The sequence below is a fragment of the Gracilinanus agilis genome, chromosome 3 (assembly GCF_016433145.1).
Source record: "Gracilinanus agilis isolate LMUSP501 chromosome 3, AgileGrace, whole genome shotgun sequence".
Lineage (NCBI taxonomy): Eukaryota > Metazoa > Chordata > Mammalia > Didelphimorphia > Didelphidae > Gracilinanus > Gracilinanus agilis.
The window spans coordinates 139,704,665-139,732,154 of NC_058132.1; the positions used below are offsets into that span (position 1 = coordinate 139,704,665).

The following is a 27,490-nucleotide window of genomic DNA, read 5'->3' on the forward strand; positions in this document are numbered from 1 at the left end:
TATGAGGAGGTAAAGCCACTTAACCTGAGATTGTTTCCTCATCTGAATAATGCATATAATGCCTGTACTTGTAGCACCTACTTCACTGGGCTAAGAGATTAGATTTAGGCCAAAGAACTTCACAAACTTTAACATGCTATATAAATGTCAGTTTTTAAAAAAGTATATTTATTTTCTTTAGTTTAATCAATTATAAAGATGAATAACTGTAAACAACTCATAATTACACATATGCTTAATAACAGCAAAAGCTGCTCTATTTGCTTTCTCTTCTCCAACCAATTACAAATTTTTAAAAGTTTTCCTTATAGGCACTATCTTCTATAATTTTAATAATGTTTATTTTTTGTTCTTCAATTTTTTCTTTATCCTTTCAAGTGTACAGCTCACACTTATGACATAATATTCTATAAAAACAGACTTGTCCAGGACATAGGAAAGATTATTTCTCAGCTACATAATTTCCCAGTATGCTATAATTCTGTAAGTACATCTCAATATCATTTCTAGTTTTTTAAATGTCTTATACAAGTCTACTTCTATTAACAAAGAGACTATGACTCAACAGTATACTACATCAAAAATTTCATTATTTAGAAGTAAAAACAATATAGAAGGCACAAAGGGGATATATTCCTGGAGAAAAATACTATCAAATACTAACTTTTAACATTTTAAATAACCTTTAAGCAAAGGGAGAAGAAGGGAGCTGCTAAAGTTAAGGGAAAGGAAGAGGTAAACTTAACCTTACTAAGGATGAAGAAACCGGAGGGAAGAAGTCTCATAAAGATACCTTTGTTAATAACTAAACATATTTCTAAATTCATCCACATCCACCTTCCTCTCCCACCATTTACTCCCAATGATAGCTTTCTAGTACCAGAGTTTAATTAGTCCTCTCCTGCCAAGAGAATAAGAGGTCCTCTAGGAAGGTAAAGATAAAACCACTTTTTGATTTGACTGCCGCCTATCTGAGGGTAAGTAAATCTAAAAGGTTTAAAGCATAGCTGTGCTGAAGACTGACCTTGGTATATCTATAACTTCAGGCATTAGTTTAAAATCTTTATGTAATATGTTTTCAAAGGTTTGCCTCCTTACCCAGTTAAAAAACAGCTCTGTTTATCAATGCCCCAAATCCTGTTAGCAGGGATAAAAACTTTAATTACACAAGTAGAAATCAAATTATGAGCACTGTAATGCCTAGTTGAAGTAACATACTGACTTAGACATTCTCATAAAAGAGTAACCAACCAACAAAATAAGTTATCACTATATACTTTCTTACTTTAATAGAAAAGAGGAACTTTCCTAAAGTCAACTCTATACCTTTGATGTCATGAACTAAACGAATCTGGGATAAGATAGTGCTTTGTTGTATACATGCAAACAGCAGAAGCAATAAAATCATATGAGGTAAAACAATGCTTCATGTGATTTGGATTTTGTTGTAGCAATTCTTTTTTTTAAACATCAACTTTTAAGAAAGGATCTTAATTTTCATGTATTCTTAACTAAGGTATCAATATTTCAAAACTCTTTGCAGTTCAAAGGGACTTCCTCATCTCTTACAATAGTGGGTACTTAAGACTTTTCATCAATTCTATATCCGCGTTGTTTGTTTTTAACAATAAAATGCAATATTTAACCTCGAATGTCTAATAATTTCTGACAAACTGTTCTTTTTTGTTTGTTTTTAGTATTCTTTGTTAGGTTCCTTTTTGCTGCTGTTAAGTTTTTTGTTAAGTCTTTAAAGAATCCTCCTGGCTTTATACATCTTAGCCACAGCACTCAACTGAATAAAACAAACATCTAGAAATAAAGCATAATTTCAATTCCCTAAATCAATTAAATAAATATAATTCTACGCCAGATACTAAAGCCTGAAGGATACCCTTCCAAACACACATACATACACATATTTGGATACCTGCTGTATATTGGGGGGGGGGGGGGTGTATATTCATCTTGGACCTGACCCAGACAACAAGAGTGTGGTTTGGGGTTACTTTAAATTTTTTATTTAGCTTTTAACCCTCCTATACACTTTTTTAGATCCCCAAACTCTAATTCTTAAAGCAATATTGTAATGAAGCCTAAAGAAGATAGGATAAATCAAATTAAAACATGTCTGAGTCATAATCTTAAGGGAATCCCTAGCAATGCTAAGGTATTTTTTCAAGAAATCTGGATACATTATCCAAGTTTTAAAACCAGGACTTAGGGAGAATTTTTAATAGAAAACTTGTTAAGGAAATTCTCAAATAATAAAAAAGTCAATGTCCTACTAAAGTTCTCACAATCATACTTCTTATAGATCTCACTTATCAATCTACATTTTTCACCTTCAAAACCAAACTTCATGAATCTTTCCAAATGGAATTCCTCTCACTCTTCTACCTAATACTCCGCATTAATTTGCACTTTTAAGTATTTTTATAGTCTTTCTATAGGAGTTCCCAAGTTCCAGTGAGGATAGAAACCATATTGCTATTTTTTTGAAACCAATAAGATTATTAATAATAATATACTGAACTCATTCCATTAACCACTTTTCCTGGCTGTACTTATCATACAAAGAAGGGAAATTGGTTTGGCATAATTTTTCCTCAAAACTAAGCTGAATGACCAATCTCCATGCACCTTGTATTCTTTTAGGTGATAGAAAACTGACTCCTTAACGTCTTTAAGTTAGAAACTAAAGGATAAGGGATCAAGGACATTTTCCCTTTTCCAATTTATAAGAGCTTGTTTTCTCAAAACTTATAATTAGTGGTTCTGTAATAACTGGATACCATAAACTTACCCTAACTTAAAATATTACTTTCTTAAGAATAGTTCTCTAGGGGCAGCTAGATAGCTCAACAGATAAGAGTGCCAGGCCTGGATTTGGGAGAACCTAGATTCAAAACTGGTTTCAGACACTTCCTAGTTGTATGACTGTTATCTTAACCCCCAACTGCCTAGCTCTTATCACTCTTGATAGTATAGATTCTAAGACAAAAGGTAAGGGTTTAAAAACATTTTTTAAACCCTTGTACTTCGGTGTATTGTCTCATAGGTGGAAGATTGGTAAGGGTGGGCAATGGGGGTCAAGTGACTTGCCCAGGGTCACACAGCTGGGAAGTGGCTGAGGCCGGATTTGAACCTAGGACCTCCTGTCTCTAGGCCTGACTCTCACTCCACTGAGCTACCCAGCTACCCCTAAAATTTTTTTTAAAAAGACTAGTTCTCTATCCTAACTTGGCTTCCTACCCTCACATAAGTGATATTTGCTATGCATAACTATTCACTGTTATGCTTAGGTGAAAAAAAAAATTGTCCTTTTTCCTAGTTATCAGCCTTTCATCTCTATCAAGCTGGTGAAATATAATCATTATTCCTCATCTTTTGGTTTATATAACTGAAGAGGTCAGCATGGGCAGGGGAAAAACATTTGAACTGGAGGTCGGGTGATCCAAGTTCCAATGCTGGGTTTTCCTCTGGACCCTGGGTAAATCACTTAATCTCTGACTTTCAATTTCTCCAGCTGTAAATTAAGGGGAGGTGGATTAACTCATCTCTCTCAGCTTTGTGATCTCTAATTCTAGGAGGCTAAGAATGTTTTCTAGGCATCTTTTTTGGTGAACTGTACCTCATAAATTATTTTTTAAATCAAGGAATTGGGATAAGGCCAGGAATTATCACTCTCAGGTCAGGAAATCCCCTATAGAGATACAGGTCAGTGCCCTCTGGGCTCTTTACGATCTCAGACAGCTACCTAGAGCACTGAAAGGTTTGTGACTTGGCCAGGGTCACATTGTCAGTAGATCTGTGCTGGTGGTGGGACTATAACAGGCGTCTATTGTATCATGCTATCTTTCATTTATAACTTTTAAAAATGAAATTAACCTTAAACAATTCTGTCAATTTGTATTACTTTTTCTTGGCAATGGATTAATGTTTTCCACTTTTCAGGTTCATTTTCCTTTTTGGCTTCTGCACAGTTCTGAGACCCTGTCATACTCTACAACACACCAATAAGCTTCAGTCATCAATGTCATTGAGGACTAAGTCAATCATAAAATTAAGGATTCCAAATATGTAAAGCCCTCTGGCCAAGTTTGGCCCTTCAAATATCAAACTTTATTTTGAACAATTTAGGTAGATTTTTAAAAGTAATAATTTTAACCTGAACTTTAAACAACAAAAACAAACTTGTATGTATAACTCAATTTTTAAAATAAATTTCAATACAGACATCTATAACAGCTTCTTCTAAGTTTCCTTCTAGTCTGTTTCCACATTGATCCCAGGACTCAAATGTTTATTTGCTTATCTTGTTTCTTTTTTTACTTCACAATACTTCACATCTCTTTCTATATTCTTTTATATTCCTCATATGAATTTTGAAATTATATTCTTCTCTGCTTCTTAAAGTAAAATTTAAACTTTTTTTTGATAAATCAAGGTTGTCATTAGTCTATCACATATTATATAATATGCCCTAACAAAAATGATGCCCTTAGGCTCCAGTGGGATATATAAGAATATTTACAGTAAATACTAAATGGCCCTTCACTGCTTGTTTTATTTCTTATGTTTGATTTTTATAGCTTCTCAGTCCTCCCTTGTTGGGCTGTCTGCTTCTCATGCTTCTCAGTAGAACTATTTGAAGGTGTTCTCCTTTTCTTTCTTTTCTACTTTTAATCTGCTAGCAAAAAAAACAGTTAACAAAACGTTTTAACTGTCAGGTCAAGAGTGAAGAAGGCTCTCACTGAAAGACTCCTTTAGGTAACATCCATCCAGTGTGCACACGTTGTGAATCACCTAATATTTGAGGTATTTGGCAGCTTTTGTTTTGCACTTTCTTTCTGGTACTTGACTCTTTCTAATTAACATATAAAGCTGCCAGTAAGGTACCACTATGATTTGTCTCTATAGAGCTGGGAAAAAGAAATTCTGGAAAGACTAGGTGATCCAGATTTTTAAACCATAAGATCCTAAGCACTTCAAAAAGTCTGTTTTTCTAAAGTCTTCACACTTTTTCCTTCTTTTTGGAACCCTGATCCATTCATTTCCAAAAGCATTTCTAGCCATTTTTATATACCACATGATAAAGAGAATAAAACCAAAAGGCTAATTCATTCTCATTCATTCCTTTATTAAAAATATAAAAGCTTTTACTAAGAATTAAATGTGAAGAAAAACATAAAATCTTTGAATTCTATTTTTTAAAAAATTAACACTTCCAAATAACTAGTACAACAAACTTAGTGCTTTCATAGTGCTCTATTGAGACATCCAAACTGAAATTTAAATATTCTTAGTTCTAAAATAATTCTAAATGGCTTAAAAAACACAATGTTACTTTATGTGCTTAAAGATACAAAATATTTTAGGTTCTTTATGCTGTAATAGTTATTCAGTAGTCTCAGGAGTGTAATTTTAAAAGAGTATCATTAAAATTAAAAGCAAAATAGTCATGAATAATGGTCAAAAGAATATACTTAGAAAAGCTTCTATTAATAGAAAAAAAGGTCATTTCAGTATGAACAAATCATATACTAAGCCATAGAACAGAACATATGATAAAATTAACAAAAGGGTCACACATGTAAAAAAGCAGCAAAAATTTTGTCCCAACATGCCACAGTTTATCTATCCCATGCAAACAAATCAAAGGAAACTCCACAAATACAAAAGATGTGAATGGTAAGGAAAAGGGAGCAACAGTGCATTCCAGGAAGTATCTTTCTCTTATTTTTAAAGAAAAGCCAGTAAGTACAACCTCACCAAACAGTTATAAAATATTTTACATCAAGATCTAAAAATAACCTACCTTTCTCCTCTGAGAGATGCTGAGGGCACCAAAGTCATTAAACAAGGATGAACCAGGTGAACCTAAAGGATCTGGAAAGTAAGTAACATTAATAAAGTTTCTATATTTTCCCTTTAGAGTACTACATACAAAACTGTAACCCTAAATTTTTCAAGAAGTGCCTACCACAGGCAGAAAAAAAGATACACACTCATAACCAAAATCATACAAATTAAATTTTATATTTTGGGATATTTGTGCTAATTCTATATTGAATTAAACTGGCTTCTAATCTAATGTCTTAACAATTACATAAACATGAATATATATGTACTTCAATACCTAAAGAAAAATTAAATATATAAATGATTTCAAAGATATATGCTTATAAATAGTAATTTCATTTTTAGGTTTCACAGAAATATTTGCCTGAGGGAAAGGCACTAAAGGCAAAGTAGGCAAAGGCTTTTTATCCTTTTAACTAAATGATATGGCAAGCAGGATTAAAAAGAAAGAAGGAATGATACTGATAAATGTTGAAGGAACAAAGGTAATTTTAATTGATAAAACAATTTTTTAAAAACCCTCACCTTCCATCTTAGAACCAATACTGTGTATTAGTTTCAAGTAAGGTCAAGACAATGGGGATTAAGTGACTTGCCCAGAGTCACATATCTAGGAAGTGTCTGAGGGCAAATTTGAACTCAAGACCTCCTATCTCTAGGTCTGGCTCTCAATCCACTGAGCCACCTAGCTGTCCCCAAAACAAATTTTAGGGTAAACTACAAGGCTATTTTTATAGACTGTGCTATTTAATTCCTAGCCATGTTTTTCTGAGATGTCCTAGAATTTAGACTATATATTTTATATAAGCTAATTTATATTTCCCTCTGTTTTACAATCATCATATTTAATTTCCATACTGAAAAGGTAAGAACTGAGCCAATTAAAGAGACAAATATCAGATCACAGGAAATAGACCTAAAGGTAGAAGGAACCTCCAACCTTTTACATTTGATAGATGAGGAAACCTAGGCATAGGGAGTTTTGAGTGACTAATCCAAGGTCACAGGCAGTAATGATCACAAACAAAATTTAAACTCAGGTTCTCATGACTCCAGAGTCAGTACTTTATTAAATCTATCATACGGCTTTTCCTCCTCTACATCAAAATCTAGATATTTCAAAGAATTGTCCACATAAAATCATTAAGTTTTCCTAGTCAAAAATTCTAATCTTCTTTAGCTGAATGTTGCCCCAAAAATGGTAACTAAAAAGTATATTATAATTTTTAATAACCCAGCTGTTATATAAAATTAAATGGCTATCAAATCTTATTTACCTACTATTTACTAACATATGGTTTTAATATTTCAAAGTTACAACCTAATGACTTAGCATCTTATTCAACATTTAATGGAGTTATTTCTCCTACTGAAATAGGAAAAAATCAAGTAGAAAATTTAAAATCTTATCAGTTGTTTGACTTCAAAATATAATCCAAGGCAATTTTTTTTAAAAATCCTGAATTATTCAACACAGATAATATTGGGAAAAGTTAATACAAGAATTTTTACCTTTTTTCCTGATTTAGGAATGCAGCATTAGAGTTTAGATATTAATATTATTGAACATCCTTTAAAAAATTTCAGATCTTACCATGGCTGGCATATGGCTTGGCACTGTCATTAAGAAGGCTTGGGGAACTGCTGCTATTAGACATCCTCTGAAAAATAACAGATAAAGGACTTTATAAAAGAAAGGGTGTGCAGAACTGAAGAACAAGGGTATATAAGAAAGTTATAATAAGTCAATTGAGTCAGCAATAGACAATAATATATTCAGTTATTTTTCATCATAAAACAGATACGGAACTTGCAATTTTCCACAAATATATTCCTATCTTCCATTCTTCTAATGCCCACCACAATGAGTGAATAGCTAATAAGTGCCTGAATAGTAATTCTATTTTTATTTTTTCTATCTTTGTCCAAATAACCAGACAATTGGTTAAGTAACTGACCTTTTTATCTTCCCATTTATTCATGGGTCTATGGGATCCTAAGTATGAATCAAAGCTTCACAGAATCTTTGAGTTGAAAGAAAACTCAGCCATCTATTCCAACCTATACTAAACACAATACTCAACAAGTGATCATGCCTGAAGACCTCTAAGCTCTAATTATTAAGAAAATTTTCTTGTCTAAATGAGCTTTTGTGCTTATTTGTCATTTTCCATCCTTGATTCTTAGTTCTACCCTCCTGGGACAAACAGGACAAATTTAATTTCTCTTCCACATAAGGACCCTTCAAACACTAGAAATGAAACAGCTTTCAATATTCCCTCAAGTCATCTTTTCTATAAACTTCCCCAGTTCCTTCAACTGAGCCTCATATATGAATATATATCACGATATATGAGTAGTGAAATATATTCACTGTGCATCATACACTCCAACAGCGTTCCACATAATAAACTGCCTCTAAAATATCTAGACCTTCTATAGAGTTCTTCATTAGCAAGTGATTCATTCCACAGAAAGCCACAACACATCATATATTCTGCTACACTGTGGATGATTGCAAGCTCCTGCTTGCCCTTCCCACTACACTGTATAGGCACATACTGATGTGTATAGATCATTATAAACAGCACTATAGAATTAAGCCGTTCTGCCAAGAAACATGCTAAAGTCTAAATCTCCCTCATAAATGTACATAAGGAAATTTTATCATTCCCTCCCCTCAAAATGTGTTGCCCTCCCAAAGATCATTAAACTCAAATTAACTGGATTATATCAAGGAAGCAATTCAAGAAAGCATATCAGCAATATCTTCACTATAACTGTTTTCCAGCTTAAGAACTATGAAACATCATTTCAAAATGTTTCCAACTTTTTTCAGACTAAACACACTCTAATTTAAAATAATGTGAACAGAAATTTATAAATTCTCCCCCAAAAGTGTGATAAATTAAAAAAAGAAAAAGAAAGCAATTGGGCTAAAATATCTTAAAACATTTCAAAGACATAAAGCATACAACTGCCTATTTACCAAGCATTGCCTATTGAGGAGGACTTAGCCAGTACTCACCATTAATTCATAAAATATACTTTCATTTTAGAACTTTAGCTCAAGAAACCTGATTACTTGGAATCACTACTGTGTATTAGTTCTAAGGCAGAAAAACAATAAGGACTAGGCAATGGGGGTCAAGTGACTTGTCCAGGGTCACACTGCTAGGAAATGTCTGAGGACAGATTTGAACCCAGGATCTCCCATCTTTGGGTCTGGCTTTCAATCCACTGAGCCACCCAGCTGTCCCCTACTTGTACATTTTTAGAGAAATTATAATTTTACTTAACCAAATGGCATTTTCTTGGCAACTGAGATATCAGATGCCTTGCATCACACAGAAAGGTAAGCCTGTGCTATTTAAGAGATAACTTACTGATATAAAGCAAAAAGCACATTAAAAAAAAGCACATCTATTTTTCCATACTAACTGCATGGGGAAAAGAAGTAGTATAGGTAGTCAGAATCAATAGTTTATTTTTTTTTTAAACCCTTAACTTTCGGTGTATTGTCTCATAGGTGGAAGAGTGGTAAGGGTGGGCAATGGGGGTCAAGTGACTTGCCCAGGGTCACACAGCTGGGAAGTGGCTGAGGCCGGATTTGAACTCAATAGTTTATTTTTAAAGGAAATTTAATCATTTAAAAATATATTTAGTAATCTAAACCAAGGTTAGCAAAAAGCCTTAAGAATTTAAAATATTAATTTCCCATCAAATGAACAATTAGTCAAAAATTAGTGCTTGACAGAGTCAAGAGTATATGAAACTTTTAACATGCCCGTCATCTTATTCACAGAGGTACTGCAATATAATGGAAAGAGAAGTGGATTTGCAGTGAGAGGAATGGAATTCAAAGCTTAGCTTAGCTTTGACATTTATGATTTCTGGCAAGTCCCTAGAATAAAGGGGTTAGCCAAAAAATCAATTTGGTGCCTTCCAGTTCTAAAACTATGATCCTATGTTCTTAATTTCCTTAGAAAACACTTCTATATATAATAGAATTAAATGAACTATAGCCATTATACAAATTACATAGCCCTTTTATACATAAATGAATTTAACAATAATGTACTGTTAAATTCAGTTATGTGGGGAATACAGTCCTGAGAAATACAACATAACTTTAAAATGTAACTGAGAAGAATTAAATTTATAAAAACTTGGTATAATACAGGTTTCCGAGTTGGCTTTCTAAAGGAAATCATTAGGGGGCAACTGGGTGGCTCAGTGGATTGAGAGCCAGTCCCAGAGATGGGAGGGCCTGAGTTCAAATCTGACCTCAGACACTTCCTAGCTGTGTGACCCTGGGCATCACTTGAACCCCCATTGCCTAGCCCTTACCATACATAGTATTGGTTCAAAACAGAAGGTAACGGTTTATTTTAAAAAATTAAAAAATAAAATAAAGGGAATCATTAGATTACTCTTTACATATTTGATATTTTGATAAGGTCTAAAATATGTCTTTATTGTCTAAAATTTCCTTAGCTGTGATTTTGAGAGACTTTCAATGTAAACAGAGAAACTTCATGTTACATAATAAGCATCTGTCATATCTCTCATATCTGTTGTGGAATTATTCTTATTGATTAAAATTACCTTTCCCTATCAGCTCTTCACCCATCAAGAAGTTCTGGCAAGTTCAAAATATATAGGACAGACAATGTGATCACCAACACCTCTAGGTTGGGACCCCTACAAACAAACAGGTTTGTCAGGCTAGAAGAATCTAGTGACATATAACTTCTGTCAGGAATGTGAAACCAGTTCTAGAAGCATATTAATCTTTAAGTCATCTCAATTTAGGAAAATAAGTTTGACACCATATAAGATTATCTACTGCAGTTACTTTTGATGATACCTGGATATTGAGAAATGGCTTCTTAGTCTACTTAAAAATAAGATCATTTTTCTTTGTAAAAAAAAAGATACATAAAGGTATCATAATGGACAAAACCTTTCTTTACAAATCTGACAACTTATACTAGGTAGCAATACAACTGAGGAAGTAGGAGAGAGGCTCAAAAGAAAGCATAACCTGCTATTCATCCAAAGATCTTTCAGATATCTCCTAGATATTGTTTTTTATATTTTTCTTTATTATTTGGAATAAGTCAAATTAACCAGACAGGAGAACAATAAGCCAGTGAAAAATATTAGTATATACACCTAGAATTGGTGTTGTAAACACCAGGTATGTGGTTCAGTGAATAGAGAGCCAGGAATGGAGACGGGGAGGTCCTAAGTTCGAAATTGACCCCAGACACTTCCTTAGACGTGTGACCCTAGACAAGTCACTTAATCACAATTGCTTGGCCCTTAACCACTCTTTTGCCTTGTAACATACACATAATACCAATTCTACAACAGAAGGTAAGGGTTTAAAAAAACACACACATAGGATTTCTCATACTGTGACACATTAAAATGAAATATTTTGTAAATGAGGATTTATATATTATAAAACTAAAGTGGATAAACACTGAAAATCATAAGAACAACAGAATTAGCACTGTAGTAATAACTACCATTTTTCAAACTAAGGTCCAGCTACCTATGCTATCCCTTTTATAAAAGGTACATAAAATGAGGAACTTGAGAGATATTTCTCTTCAAAGTTTTCTTACTTCCCATCAAGTAAAGTCAAAGCAACAAGCATTTATTAAGTGCCTTCCTCATTGTCTTCTTGTTGATGAGAAAGTCATGGATCTGCAAAATGGAAATCTTATGAAGTCTGCTTCTAAGGAAGGTAAGCTTTGGGCAAAACAATATCTGAGCATTTGTACATGACTGCTAGGACAATGATCCAGTAAAAATACTATAAAGAAATGATGATAGTTGAAATAGATGAGAAAACTCATCTATGGAGAAGTGACTTGCCAACAATTGTATATATTTGTAAATTTGTACAGAAATTATTTTTTTACATATCTGTAAAATATGTGTATAGTTAAAAGTTATAAAGATAGGATTTTTAGGAGAAAATACTTAGTTTTCAGTTTTCTGTAGACAGTTTTTGTTTTCTGTATTAGTATAAGGTTTAGCATAAGGAAATTTTTGTTTTGCAACTGTTTCAATTAAGAGTTTTAAGATATATTTTGTATAAGTTTTTGCCTGCTTAGACAGATAGTTTTGCTTAATGTAAAAGCATATACTACATTGTGTTACTCTATCCCTAACTCATTCCTACAGCATCATTAATAAAACTATCAGAGGGGGCAGCTGCATGCCTCAGTGGAATAAGAGCCAGGCCAGAGACAGGAGTCCTTGGTTCAAATCTGATCTGACACTTCCTAGTTGTGTTACTCTTAGACAAATCACTTGACCCCCATTGCCAAGCCCTTATCACTCTTCTGCCTTAGAACCAATACATAGTATTGATTCTCTGATTCTAAAACAGAGGGTAAGGGTTTTTTAAATAAATAAAATGAAAATAAAACAAAAACTATCAGAAACAGTATTCAAATCTGAGACTGTCCTATCTCTTAAGTCCTGTGCTCTTTCTAGTATATTACAGTGACTCAAAAGAATATAATTCTAGATAGCTAATAAAATGTGTGCATACATACACATATGTGAACTGCCCTTACTCCCTTAAAAACACAGCTTCCTTTTGTTATATAATGAACAAAACAAAAAATATATACACAAATACATGGTAATAAAAGAAAGACTCCCTGTTATTTGTAAGGTTCTCCAAATATACTTAATCAGCAATGAGACCATACTGATAGTACTAAATCCCCAGAAAATTAAGTTAACCAGTCTCCTTGGTGAAAAGCCACAATAAAACAAAAAGAATCTAACCATCCAGACTGAAAAACGAAATGGCTAAAAGAGGCATGCTATCAAGAAGTGGCATCCAGAACAGGTTATCTCTACTCCGAGATGCTCAAAAAACCATAGGATGGGCACCAGCTTTCTGTGTAGGTGAAATCTCTATACAAGTATCCCAGAAAGACAAGGAGAAAACTGAGCAGGATGGAAAAACATGTTAGTGTTGCTATTTTGCATTAGTAGAAACAAGAACTCATAAAGATATCCATCTCCGTGGGGGAGGGGGAGGTATAAATAAGAACTATACTATACATTTACATTGTGCTCACATAAATAATTCTCCATGGTAAGTAGAAGTATTAACTTCATTTAATAAACGAGGAAACTAAGACTCATATCTATTTACAGGCATGGGGGGGGGGGGGGGGGGCAGTTGGGTGTCTCGGTGGATTGAGAGCCAGGCTCAGAGATAAGAGGCCCTGGGTTCAAATCTGTACTTAAACACTTCCTGGCTGTGTGACCCTGGGCAAATCACTTAACCCCCATTGCCTAGCCCTTGCCACTCTTCTGCCTTGGAACCAATACACTACTGATTCCAAGATGGAAGGTAAGGGCCCTTAAATAAATGAATAAATAAATGATGGATGCATGTGCTTGATCACTCTCAGGCTACTGATTTTTAAAAACATTTTCTCCCTCTCTAAAACTGACTTTACATTCAATTTAATACAATTTAACCTATTTTTTTAAAAGCAGCTGTTGTTGTTTGGGTAGGCAATACATGTAGTGCTACCACAGTTACTACATCTACCTAAGAACAGAATGATCTAACAATGCAGATCCTTTTCTCCTCTGACCTAAAGCATAACTGAAAACTACTCTCAGGCAGTTAAATGACCACTAACATAAACTATAGCTCAACTACTAGAATTATAATAAATTCTTGCTAATATTACCTGCATCATAGGAAACTTGTTTTCTCCAGGACTTCCAAATCCATTGACTCCAATAAAGCTGGTGCTGAAATAGGAATCTGTGAGAGCACTATCAGTTAAAGCACCTCCATCTATTCCAGGAACTGAAATAAAAAAAAATTTAAAAATCAGTCTTTAAATGTTTTCATTTACAGAACAAAACTAATATAATTTCCCTGTCCTTAAATAAGAAAATAACATGAAATATTTCATTTGAATGGCAACATGAGGTGTGACTATAAAGGAAAGACGTTTTTTAAATAAATGTAACCAGAACTTACACAACTAGATAAACGTTGTCCCCTTCAAAGTAGTCACCCTGGGGAACAAAACACTTATTCCAGCGAAGCAATCTCTCCTCCTAGACTTGTAAGAACTCTTCGCTTAGAACTGTCTTCAGAGCCAGTGAGAGCTCTTTTTAAAATCCTCGGTGGTGAGTAAATCTTTCTTTGGTGGTAGATTGGATTTTTGAAAACAATCCAAAGAAATTCAGAGCCAAGTGTGGTGAACAAAGGGGACAATAAAGGAGAGGGATAATTTTTTTTTTAATTAAGAATTTTCACAGATATCACTGCAGATATCACACTACGTGGAACACTGTGATGCTAACAACACTAATCATTGCATCATAGTCCAATCTTTTTTTCTTTTATAGCGGCTCCCTTAAAAGGGAAAAAATTTTCTACATAAGATGGAATACTTTGCATTATAGAGTAAGTTCTGTATGAAAAATGTCACTGATATCATATAATAGTATTGTCCTTTATGATTTTCGCATTTAAATGTCTCAAAGATAAGTTTCCCATGATGAGAGTTTTATACTGTTATCAGTTTGAGATTGATACTGCAGTTTATTTCAGGTCATTTGAAAGATAGCAAGTTTCATCACCAGGTTCAAGGATACTTTCAGATTCATTTGGTTTCCCACAATTATTTGATATAAATTCTTAGCTCCAAAGAAAAGTACCTTATTTTTATGTTGACACAAAATAACATCCACATACATTCACAACTACTACTAGCATAATGACTGAGTAACGATACAAACTGAAACATATCAGAAAGTTTTTAGCTAAACATAAACCTCCCCAGAAATTTTGTTTCAGTACTTTATAGTCACACCTCATATTTTTCTACAGCTACAGAAGCACACACAAGAGGCAACTCTGAAGAATTTACCAATTATACACTCAAAAATTAATACTTTCTCTAAATTAGGCAGTTTTATATTAATTTTATAAATTTAATTCTTACCCACCAACACCTCTCTCCTTTTAACTAATTTTTTAAAAGTTGTTATAAAGTAAATGTTATGAAGGGACTAGGAGGCTCTTCCAAGCAAAACATGAGAACAGACCATGAGAGCAATAACATCACCCCTCCTAGGATGATACCATCTTGAAACAAAGACTGCAGACTCCCAATTTATCTCTGAGAACAACAACATGAAAAAGTCTGAAGCTTGGAGTTGTCCCCACCCCTAGCTACGTGGCAGAGACCACTTCAGCACAAGATTCAAAGCCAAGAAATAGGCTGGGAAAATAAGCAAATAACAAATAATCTATCCATAAAAAGCTACTACAGTGGCAAGGAAGGCCAAGACATAAACTAAGAGGAAGATGAAAATATCAATGAGCAAAGTCTGAAAGAGAATTCAAATTGGATAAAAGCCCCAAGAAGAATTCCTGGAAGAGTTAAAGAATGAAATATGAGAGATAGAGGAAAAACTTGGAAAAGAAATGAGAGTGGAGTAAGAAAATTAAGAAAAAGAATTTGCAAGCCATTCCCCAGTTGATAAATGGGCAAGGGACATGAATAGGCAATTATAAGATAAAGAAATCAAAATTATCAATAAGCACATGAAAAAGTGTTCTAAATCTCTTATAATTAGAGAAATGCAAATCAAAACAACTCTGAGGTACCACCTCACATCTAGCAGATTGGCCAAAATGACAGCAAAGGAAAGTAATAAATGTTGGAGGGGATGTGGCAAAATTGGGACATTAATGCATTGCTGGTGGAGTTGTGAATTGATCCAACCATTCTGGATGGCAATTTGGAACTATGCTCTAAGGGCTTTAAAAGACTTCCTTTTGATACAGCCATACCACTGCTTGGTTTATACTCCAAAGAGATAAGGAAAAAGACTTGTACAAAAATATTTATAGCTGTGCTCTTTGTGGTGGCAAAAAATTGGAAAATGAGGGGATGCCCTTCGATTGGGGAATGACTGAACAAATTGTGGTATCTGTTGGTGATGGAATACTATTGTTCTCAAAGGAATAATGAACTAGAGGAATTCCATGTGAACTGGAACGACCTCCAGGAATTGATGCAGAGTGAAAGGAGCAGAACCAGGAAAACCATATACACAGAGACTGATATATGTAATGGACTTCTCTAATAGCAGCAATGCAATAATCCAGGACAATTCTGAGGGACTTATGAGAAAGAACACTATTCACATCCAGAGAAAGAACTGCGGGAGCAAAAACACAGAAGAAAAACAACTGCTTGATCACACAGTTCAATAGGGACATGACTGAGAATGTAGACTAAGCAATCACCCTAATGCATATATTAATAATATGGAAATAGGTCTTGATCAATGACATATGTAAAACCAGTGGAATTACTCATTGGCTATAGGGGGTTCAGGGGGTGGGATGGAAAGAACATGAATCATGTGACCATGGAAAAATATTCTAAATCAATTAAATAAAATTTTTCAAAAAAAAAATAGAAATGGGACTTCCTGGTTAAGATAGGGGCTGAGTAAAAAGCAGCTGCATAACCTCTCCTAACCCAAACATATAGAACTCCTCAAAAAGACATAAAAACAAATCCAGAGGAACAAAGGGACTCCACAACAGGGCGCAGCATTGAAGGTACGTGGAATTGGGGCATTTCCATGCTATAAGGGGGTGTAATAGCTCTCACTAAAACGCAAGTTGAGCAACCCCCTCCCCCACCCCACACCACCTACAATGCCAAAGCCAGCGCACAAGAGCTAGAGCAAGCTTGGGGCACCCATTAAGTCCTTGGCAGCTACCTGGGGTCACCAGGGCCTGTTCCTGAGAGCAGGAAGACTTAAGACCCCAAGAGGCTAAAGAACGCCCGCGGACTTTAAATGCAAACCCTGAGCGCAGGCACAAGCGCAGGCTCTTGAGTCCACGGATCCTGAGCACTGGAGTTGACTCAGATCCTAAGCACAGGAGTGGACCTAGAGTGAGGACCCAGTGCAGAGGGGTGCACAACTGCGGATACTGCGCCCTGAAACTATTAAAGGACCCTCAGACAGAGGAACAAACAAAGGGGCCACAAGGAGGCTTGACCCTGAGAACAACAAGATCTGAGACTTCAGGAGCCTAGAGGGCACAAACAGACTCTGGGTATGAGGAAAAACCTGAGAGGGTGCAGGGCTAACAATGGCAAGCCATTCTCAAGAACCCCAAAAGAGAAAGATCATGAAGAAGAAATCTGTAACACTGGACAACTTTTACACAGAAAAAGTCCAGACAGCAGAGCAAACAGGAGAGGAGAACAAACAAGTAATCACATCCAAACCTTCCCAAAATAATGAAAACTGGTCACAAGCTATTGAAGAGTTCAAATCTGAGATGATGAGAAAGATGGAAGAGATCTGGCAAGAAAATAACAGTTTAAAAGGCAGAATTTCACAATTGGAAAGTGAGGAAAGTCAACTGAAGACCAGAAATGACCAGAGTGAAAAGGAAAACCAAAAGATTATAACAGAAAACCAGTTCCTAAAGGCTAGAATTGAGCAATTAGAAGCTAATGATCTCTCAAGACAGCAAGAACAAATAAAACAAAGTCAAAAGACTGATAAAATAGAAGGAAACATGAAATATCTCAATGAGAAATTGACAGATCAAGAAAACAGGGCTAAAAGAGACAATTTGAGAATCATTGGTCTTCCTGAAAAAGCAGAAATTAATAGAAATTTGGACTCCATACTAAAGGAAATTATTCAGCAAAATTGCCCTGAAGTTCTACAATAAGAGGGCAATATAGACATTGAAAGGATCCATAGATCACCCTCTACACTAGACCCAGAAAAGACAACACCCAGGAATATAATAGCCAAATTCAAGAGCTTCCAAATAAAAGAAAAAAAATCTTAGAAGAAGTCAGAAAGAGACAATTCAAATATCAAGGAGCACCAATCAGGATCACACGGGATCTGGCAGCCTCTACGCTAAAAGACCGCAAGACTTGGAATATGATATTCAGAAACGCAAGAGAACTGGGTCTACAACCATGGATCAACTGCCCATCAAAACTAACCATATACTTCCAGGGGAAATTATGGGCATTCAACAAAATTGAAGATTTCCAAGTATTTGCACAGAAAAGACCAGGACTAAACGGAAAGTTTGATATCCAACCACAAAAATCAAGAGAAACATGAAACGGTAAATAAGAAACAGAGGGGAAAGAAAGAAAACTCATAATTTTAAAATTTGCCTCTTTAAGGGCTTCAATAAGATCTAATTATCTGTATTCCTATGTGGAGAAATGCTATGTATAATTCTCTGTAGTGAACTCTATTCACTATTATAGTATTCACTATTATAGTAATCAGAAGAATAATTCATAGGGAGAGGGTGGAATACTAAATGGTCTAAGATGATATGGGGGTGGGGAAGAGGGGGGTGAATAGGAGGGGACACCAAGAGAAACTTGAGTGAATAAGAAAAATAGGATATTCTATTACCCAAAAAGAGGGCATGGGAAGGGGAGGGGACAAATACTATTATAAGAAAGAGAGGAAGAGAGCATTAAGACGTAATATTTAAACCTTACTCTCAGTGTAATCAACTCGGAGAGGGAAGAGTAGCTATATTATCCATTGGAATATAAAACTTTATCTAACCCTACTGAGAAAGTCAGACGGGATAAACCAAAGGGAGCAGGGGAGTGGGGAGGTCAAAAAAGGGAGGGGAGGAGAAGGGGGAGGGAATTTATTAGGCCTTTAAAAATAAAAAGAAGGGAATAATAAGGGAAGAGGTAGAAATGGAAGTTAATCAAAGGAGGGGATAAGGGATACCGGCTTGAAGCAAACCACTGGTTTAAAAGAAAATAGTGTAAGAGGGTCTAGGGGAGGATACAAAAATGTCAGCGAATACACAACTGATAATTATAACTCTGAATGTGAATGGGATGAACTCACTCATAAAACGGAAGCAAATAGCAGAGTGGATTAGAAAGCAAAATCCTACCATATGTTGTCGCTCATAAAACAGAAGGAAATAGCAGAGTGGATTAGAAACCAAAATCCTACCATATGTTGTCTACATGTGAGGTGGGTGGACGTACACAAGTTTAAGGATAAGGGCTTGAGCAAAATCTTTTGGGCATCAAATGAGAAAAAGAAGGCAGGAGTGGCTATTATGATTTCTGACAAAGCCAAAGTAAAAATAGATATGATTAAAAAAGACAGGGAAGGTCATTACATCCTGATTAAAGGCAGTATAAACAATGAGGAAATAACACTGCTCAATATGTACGCACCAAGTGGCATAGCATCCAAATTCATAAAGGAGAAACTGGCAGAGCTCAAAAAGGAAATAGATAGTAAAAGCATAATAGTGGGAGATCTAAATATTCCTCTTTCAGATCTAGATAAATCAAACTGAAAAATAAATAAGAAAGAGGTAAGAGAGGTGAATGAAGTCCTAGAAAAATTAGATTTAATTGATATGTGGAGAAAAATAAATAGGGACAAAAAGGAATACACCTTCTTCTCAGCTGCACATGGTACATTCACAAAGATTGACCATGTAATAGGGCATAGAAACATTGCAAGCAAATGCAAAAGAGCAGAAATAATAAATGTAACCTTCTCAGATCATAATGCAATAAAAATAATAATTAGTAAGGGCACCTGGACAGGAAAATCAAAAACTAATTGGAAATTAAATAAAATGATTCTCCAAAACCAATTAGTCAAAGAAGAAATCATAGAAACAATCAACAATTTCATTGAAGAGATTGACAATGATGAGACATCCTACCAAACTCTGTGGGATGCAGCCAAGGCAGTACTCAGGGGGAAATTTATATCCTTGAGTGCATATATTAACAAATTAAGGAGGGCAGAGATTAATGAATTGGGCATGCAACTCAAAAAACTAGAAAGCGAGCAAATTAAAAATCCCCAGATGTAAACTAAATTAGAAATACTATTGTGCTCAAAGGAATAATAAACTGGAGGAATTCCATGTAAACTGGAAAGACCTCCAGGAACTGATGCAGAGTGAAAGGAGCAGAGCCAGAAGAACACTGTACACAGAAACTGATATACTATGGTAAAATCGAATATAATGGACTTCTGTACCAGCAGCAATGCAATGACAGGACAGCTCTGAGGGATTTATGGTAAAGAATGCTACCTACATTCAGAGGAAGAACTGCAGGGAAGGAAACATATAAGAAAAACAATTGCTTGAACGCATGGATTGAGGCGGACATGATTGGGGATGTGGACTCAAAACTACCACACCAATGCAACTAACAACAATTTGGAAATAGGTCTTGATCAATGACACATGTTAAAACCAGTGGAAATGTGCATTGGCCATGGGTGGGGGGAGCACGGGGGGGTGAAGGGGAAAGTAGGAGCATGAAGCATGTAACCATGTTAAAAATGACTATTAATAAATGTTTTATAAAAAAGTAGAACATAACTAATAAATAACAAGTTTCAGATATCTATAAATTTAAAAAAATAAAAAAATAGAAATGGTCAAATGAAAAAAGGGGTACAAAAACTTACTGATGAAAATAAGTCCTCAAAAATGGGAATTGGACAAGTGGTAGCTAATGACTCCATAAGACATCAAAAACCAATTTAAAAAAAGTCAAAAGAATGGAAGAGAAAAAAAAATGTGACATCAAAAAATGAACTTGGTAAAATAGATCAAGGAGAGACAATTTAAGAATTATTGAACTACATTAAAGATATGACCCTTTAAAGAAGCAGTCTATCCAAAACACTGTGGTAAAACAGAATGTAATGGACTTCTGTAGTAGCAGCAATGCAATGACCCAGGACAGTTCTGAAGAACTTATGGTAAACACTACCCACATTCAGAGGAAGAACTGCAGGAGTGGAAACACAGAAGAAAAGCAACTGCTTGAACACATGGGTTGAGGCAGACATGATTGGGGATGTAGACTCAAAACTACCACTCCAATGCAACTATCAACAATTTGGAAATAGGTCTTGATCAATGACACATGTTAAATCAGTGGAAATGAGCATAGGCTATGGGGGGGAGGTGCCGGGGGGGGGGGGGGGAGTCAGAGGGTGAAGGGGAAAGTAAGAGCATGAATCACGTAACCATGTTAACTTTTCTAAAAAATAAAAATTTTTAAATGGAAAAAAAAAATAAAGAAGCAGTCTAAACATCATATTTCCAGAAATTATCAAGGAAAATTGCCCTGATATCTTAGATCCAGAGGGTAAAATAGAAATTGAAAGAATCAACCAATCAGGGGTAGATAGGCAGTTCAGTGGATAGAAAGCCAGGCCTAGAGATGGGAGATCCTAGGTTCAAAGGTGGCCTCACACTTCCGTGTTGTAGGACCCTGAGCAAGTCACTTAACCCCAAATGTGTAATCTTTACTGCTCTTCTGCCTTGGAACTGATATTTAATATTGATTCTAAGACAGAAGGCAAGGGTTTTTATTTAGAAAAACAAAAACAATGTACCAGTCACCTCCTTAAAGAGACCACAAAATGAAAATTCCCAGTCATGTTCCAGAGCTCCCAGGTCAAAGAGAAAATTATTCAAAGAAACAATTCAAACATTGTGGAATCACAATCAGAATCACACAAGAGTTAGTAGCTTCCATGTCAAAGGAGCTTTGAATGTGATATTTCACAAAGCAAAGCGGCTAGGATAACCAATCCAGCAAAATTTGAATTGTTTGGGGGAAAAAAATAAACATCAGATGAAATTGTTTTGCTTTCAAGCATTTCTGATAAAAAGACCAGAGCTAAATAGAAAATTTAACATTCAAAGAGTAATAATAAGATCTTGAGTAAATTAAACTATTTACATTCCTATATGGAAAGACGATACATGTAACTCCTAGGAACTTTAATCAGGTTTAGGGCAGTTAAAAGTTTATACAGACAAGAGGGCATGGATATGAGTCAATTATGTTGGAATAATATCCAAAAGGAAAAAACATGAAAAAGAAAAATGATGGGGTAACAAAAAAAGGTGCACTGAGAAAAAGAGGAAGGGAGAGAGAGAATGAGGAAATTTTTCTCACATAAAAGAAGCAAGGAAGAGCTTTTACATTGAAGGGGGAAAATGACATGGTAGTGGGCAATGTGTGGACCTCACTGGAACTGGTTCAAAGAGGGAAAAACATACACATAAATACATACATATACATACATATATATATATGCACACTTAGTTGTGTAAAGAAATGTAACTTACCCAACAGGGAAATAGGAGGAGATGGGGATGTTAAAAAGGAAGACAGATTAAGAAGGCAGTGGTTAAAAACCAAAATACTTTTGAGGAGAAAAATAAGAAAGAGAAAGAAACCAAAAAAAAAAGTGATAGCAGAAAACACAGTAGGACCTTGTTTTATACCAATTCAACACATGTGATTGAGTATATGTTATTGACAATTGAAAAAATAAAGGCAGAAAAATACATAATAAAAAAATTTATCCACATTATTTTCCCCAAGCAGCAGTTTCACAATATTTCTCACCCAATCCTGCCCATTCTCACTCTGAGAAGCTTTAACTCCTGCATTAGTCTTTGTCCAATGTTTAACAAATTGTGTCTGTATCAGAGCAGTGTTTCAGTGATTTTAAACAGCTATTTAGATATTAATAATGGCCCCAAAGTATAAGAGTAGTGATGTTGGTAGCCCTGGTAAGCCTAAAAAATGTCACTACAACTCACTGTTCGTATAAGAAATACTATGGGGTTTGCTACCATATGCAATTTTCTTCTTACTTGAAAGGGCCTTTGAAAGTATTGGTTTAATAAAATAAGTAATCACAACTGCGAAACTAACTGGGATGAGCTCACCCCAAAAAAACAGAAATAGAGAGCAGAATGGATCAGAAAAACAGTCTAACAATACATTGAAACACTTGAAACAGAAAAACAAGAGGAAGTTAAAATAAGGGCTGGAGTAGAATGTAATATACTTTAGATGAAGTAAAAAAGGCAGGAATAGCAGACAAAGCAAAAGCAAAAATAGTCCTAAATAAAAGGCATAAGCAGGAAAACTACATTTTGCAAAAAGGTTCCATAGACAATAAAGGAATATTAAAATTTTTATATAAGTTTCTTTGACAAAGACCTCATTTCTCAAATATATACTGAATCAAATTTACAAAAATAAGACCTATTTCCCAAAAGATAAATGGTCAAAGGAAATAAGCAATTTTCAGATGTAGACATCAAAGCCATCTATAGACCAAAAAAATGCTCTAAATCACTACTGATTAAAGAAAAGCAAATTAAAAACAACTCTAAGGTACCATTTCATACCTATCAGAAAATGGCAAATACCAGAAGGGATGAGGGAAAAATAGGTACACTAATCAACTGCTGGTGGAGTTCAATCTTGTCCAACCATTCTGGGAAAACAATTAAAAACAATGTTCAACAGGCTATAAAACTGTGCATACCTTTTTTAAAAAAATTTTTCCATGATTACATGATTCATGTTTTCTCCCTCCCCTCATCAGTCCCCCTCTCTTGGAGTTGTGTAAAGGGAACTCCCCTTCCTCCCAGGGTTGTGAACTTTTTTCTGGTCTGACCCATTCCATTAACATTGCTGGAACACTCCAAACAGAGGTCACAGGTTAAGAGCCCTAGGAACATGAACCAGAACCAAGGGTTACAGGTCTGGGGCAGAGAGACTTTGACTGGTTCCTGAGATTTGATGGACCAGCTTGGATAGACAGGAAGTGATGTGGAGAAAAGGGCAATAAAAGATGAGACAGTAGAGGAGATGGAGTCTGGAGCGTGAGTTTTCTGAAATTGATTCTTCTACTCCATTCGGCGTTGGTGTTTGGGTGGAAGACATCTTCATGGGCTGATAAGACTCTTGCTCTGAAGAGACTACCAGACTTCCACAGGAAGATCACGACCTTTTTGGGGGAGCGAGCTGAAATTCTATGGATCAGACTTTAGCATGGTAGGATAGAAAATAAATTTTCTACTTCCTTTCTTATTTCTTTCTTATACTATATATTAAATTAAATTGCTAATAGTTACTATCATCCTTGTGACTTAAGAGTTAATTTTATAAACAGCAACCACAGTTTTTTTACTAATATTATTTAACAAAACTAATTTCTAAATATTACAGGTAGCATTTTAATTATTAAATTTATTTTAATTATTACAGTTGACAAGGAACTCCATTGGGGTTATACATATACATATATATGTACATGCATGTACATATACATGTATATATACACAAATAAAACTAGAACCCATTTCCATATTATTCATTTTTTTAAAAGAGCAATCCTTTAAAACCAAAACCCCAAATCACACACCTATATAAACAAGCAATTAATTAAATTTTTTCTTCTGGATTTCTACTCCCAGTTTTTTTCTCTCAACATCGATTCTTTCTCATAAGTCCCTCAGCATTTTCCTATTAGTAGCAAAATCAATTACATTTGATTGTCCCACAATGTTACAGTCTCTGTGTATAATATTCTCCTGGTTCTGCTTATTTCACTGTACATTAGTTCATGTAGGTCTTTCCAGTTCTTATAGAAATCCATCAATTCAGCATTCCTTATAGCACAATAGTATTCCATCACCACCATATACCACAATTTGTTCAGTCATTCCCCAGTCAAGGGACATTCTCCTCATTTTCCAATTTTTTGCTACCACAAAGAGTGCAGCTATAAATATTTTTGTACAAACAGGTCCTTGCCCAAAAACTGTGCATACCTTTTGACCCAGCAATACCACTATCAGGTCCCAAAGAGATCAAAGGAAAAGGAAAAAGATCTACATGTACAAAAATATTTATAGTAGCTCTTTTTATGGTGGCAAAAAACTGGAAATCGAGGAATTCTCATCAATTACGGAATAGTTGTATAAGTTTTATATTATGATGGTGATGGAGTGTGCTGTGGAAGATCACTGTGCACAACAATAACAATGTTGTAATGATGATCAACTGTGAAAGACTTGGCTACTCACATCAATACAAAGATCCAAAATAATTCTGAAGAACTACTTATGAAAAAACATCCACCTCTAGAGAAAGAACCGCAGATCAATGCACTTTTTTTAAACTTTATTTTTCTTGTTTTGTTTTGGCTTTTTTGGTCCATGTTTTCCTTTGCAACATGGTTAATATGGAAATGTGTTTTGCATGACTTTGTATGTATAATCTATATTAAATTGCTTGCCTTCTCAAGGAAAAGGAAGGAAATGTGAGAATTTGAAACTCAAAATCTTAAAAAAGAATATTAAATGTTTTTGCATGTAATTGAAAAATATTTAATGAAAAATATAATGGGGAAGAAAAATAAATGCAAATGGTGTGTGCTTCCTTCTACCATATCATCAATGATACAAAAGTAGAAAACCATTTAAAACCGAATTGAAAAAACTCAAGTTGCAGATAAGTTATAATAACCATAAGAATAACATTTAAGTAGCGCCTACCATGCGTCAGGTACTAATCTCATTTGATCTTCACAATAACCCTGAGAGGTAGGTACCATTATTATCTCCATTTTACAGTTGAGGAAACTGAGGAAGAATTTACCTTATCCAAAGTCATACAGCTAATAAAGAGTTGTAGGCTACATTTGAACTTGGGTCTTCCCAACCCAAGAACAAGTGATACCATCTATCTACCAGATATACAAACTAATAAATGAAACCGGGGGGGAGGGGGGGGGGGGGACAGAATCACATGATGCCTTCTAGAGTACAGGGAGGGGAGAATGCTATATGGGAAACTCATTGTAACAAATAAATAATTTTAAATTATAAAAAGGAAAAATTAAAACAAGGTACTAGTTAACTAGGAAAGACTTCTTGGAAAACATCTTAAAAGGGGGCAGCTGGGTAGTTCAGTGGATTGAGAGTCAGGCCTAGAGACAGGAGGTCCTAGGTTCAAATCCGGCCTCAGACACTTCCCAGCTGTGTGACCCTGGGCAAGTCACTTGACCCCCATTGCCCACCTTTACCACTCTTCCACCTAGGAATCAATACACAGAAGTTAAGGGTTTAAAAATGTAAAAAATAAAATAAAAATAAAAATAAAAATCTTAAAAGCCTTAAAGAGAAGTACTGGCAGAAAGAGAAAAGCAAGAATTGCTAAGTAAGAGCCAGTAAACTAAAATAATGATTTAAATGGCCACACTGGGAACACATAGTTCCCCAGTTAGTACAACTAAGTAATGTTCCAAAAGTTCATCTCTTTAAATTGATTATTTGGAACTCAATGTATTTCCTCATCAAAACAATGTTTTAAACCAGTGATGGGCAAGCTTTTTAAAGAGGGAGCCAAAGGAAAGGAAATGCTCATCTGTCAGTCTGTTTCTAAGGCAACTCTTTTGAAGTTTCATTGTATTGTATTCGTCAGATTAGGAATAATGTCTCAGCCAGGTACAACATTTCAGGGGGCCACATAGGCCGCAGTTTGCCCATCACTGTTTTAAATGGTTGACTAAGTTCCTAGACAAGCTTTACAAAAATGTATATTCAATCCACAGCTCAAGTAAAATGTAATATTTTATTAATTATTCTACCTAGTTCAAAATGTTATTGAAAAAAATCTTCTTAAACATTAAACTACCATATATAAAAATCTTTTTTAGAAAATGTGTTCAAACTGATGTCGAGCAAAAGGAGAAGAACCAGGAGAACATTGTATAGAGACTGAATCACTGTGGCACAACTGAATGTAACAGACTTTTCCACTAGTAGTAAAACAATGATCCAGGACAATCTAGAGGAACTTATGAGAAAGAAAGCTATCCACATCCAGAGAAAGAACTGTGAGAGTAGAAACACAGAAGAAAAACATATGATTGATCACACTGTGGAGATTAAAATTAATATGCAATATACTAAATATTATATTTATGAATATTTTATTAATAATAAACTAACAGAGACCTAATTAAAAGGTTACTAACCAGCCTGCTCCCAGGAACAAAAGAGAAAGAGGGAGGAGTTACAGCCAAATACAAAACAATAACGTGACCACGCAAATGTGGAGACACAGGAGAGATTAAAGGGAATTTTGGGAAAACTAAGGACTTATGGGGGATGAAGTCCAAGGTTCAAAATCTCCATTTATAAAACATGGTTCAATGGGGATATGACTGGAGATTTTGCCTTTAAATGATCACTCTATTGCAAACAGTAATATGGAAATAGGTTTTGAACGATACAGGTAAAACCCAGTGGAACTGCTCATCAGCCCCGGGAGAGGAGGAGGAGAAGAGGAGGGAGAAGGGAGGGGGTGGGAAAAATCATGAATCATGTGACCATGGAAAAATATACTAAAAGAAAAGAAAATGTGTTCAGTCACACAGTTAGTATAACAAGATTCAAAGCCAAGGATCCTCTACTCCTGCAATGCAGGGTCATTCCCAAATCTCATTTTGCCTTTTCAAATACATATGTTTGCATACCTGGATCTCTCTCTCTCTCTCTCTCTCTCTCTCTCTCTCTCTAAGTCCATCTTAAGTGTTGCCTCTGCCATAAATGTTTGCTGAACCCCAAAGTAATAAGGGAATACCACTCAAGCATCATCAACTACCCACTGGATATTTCCAAATCTATATCCCAAAAACCCCTCAA

The 27,490-nt window shown here is 35.0% G+C and overlaps 1 protein-coding gene across 1 annotated transcript in view; it reads right to left on the bottom strand.

Annotated features, from left to right (window-relative positions):
• Positions 1-27,490, bottom strand: part of PAN3 (poly(A) specific ribonuclease subunit PAN3) — a 163,974-nt gene that overhangs the window by 111,263 nt on the left and 25,221 nt on the right. Inside the window, exons 2-4 of the mRNA XM_044668282.1 lie at positions 13,605-13,726; positions 7,457-7,523; positions 5,819-5,889 (exon numbers count right to left, since the gene is read on the bottom strand). Coding sequence (XP_044524217.1) covers positions 5,819-5,889; positions 7,457-7,523; positions 13,605-13,726 — 260 coding nt within the window. The remainder of the gene's footprint in view (positions 1-5,818; positions 5,890-7,456; positions 7,524-13,604; positions 13,727-27,490) is intronic.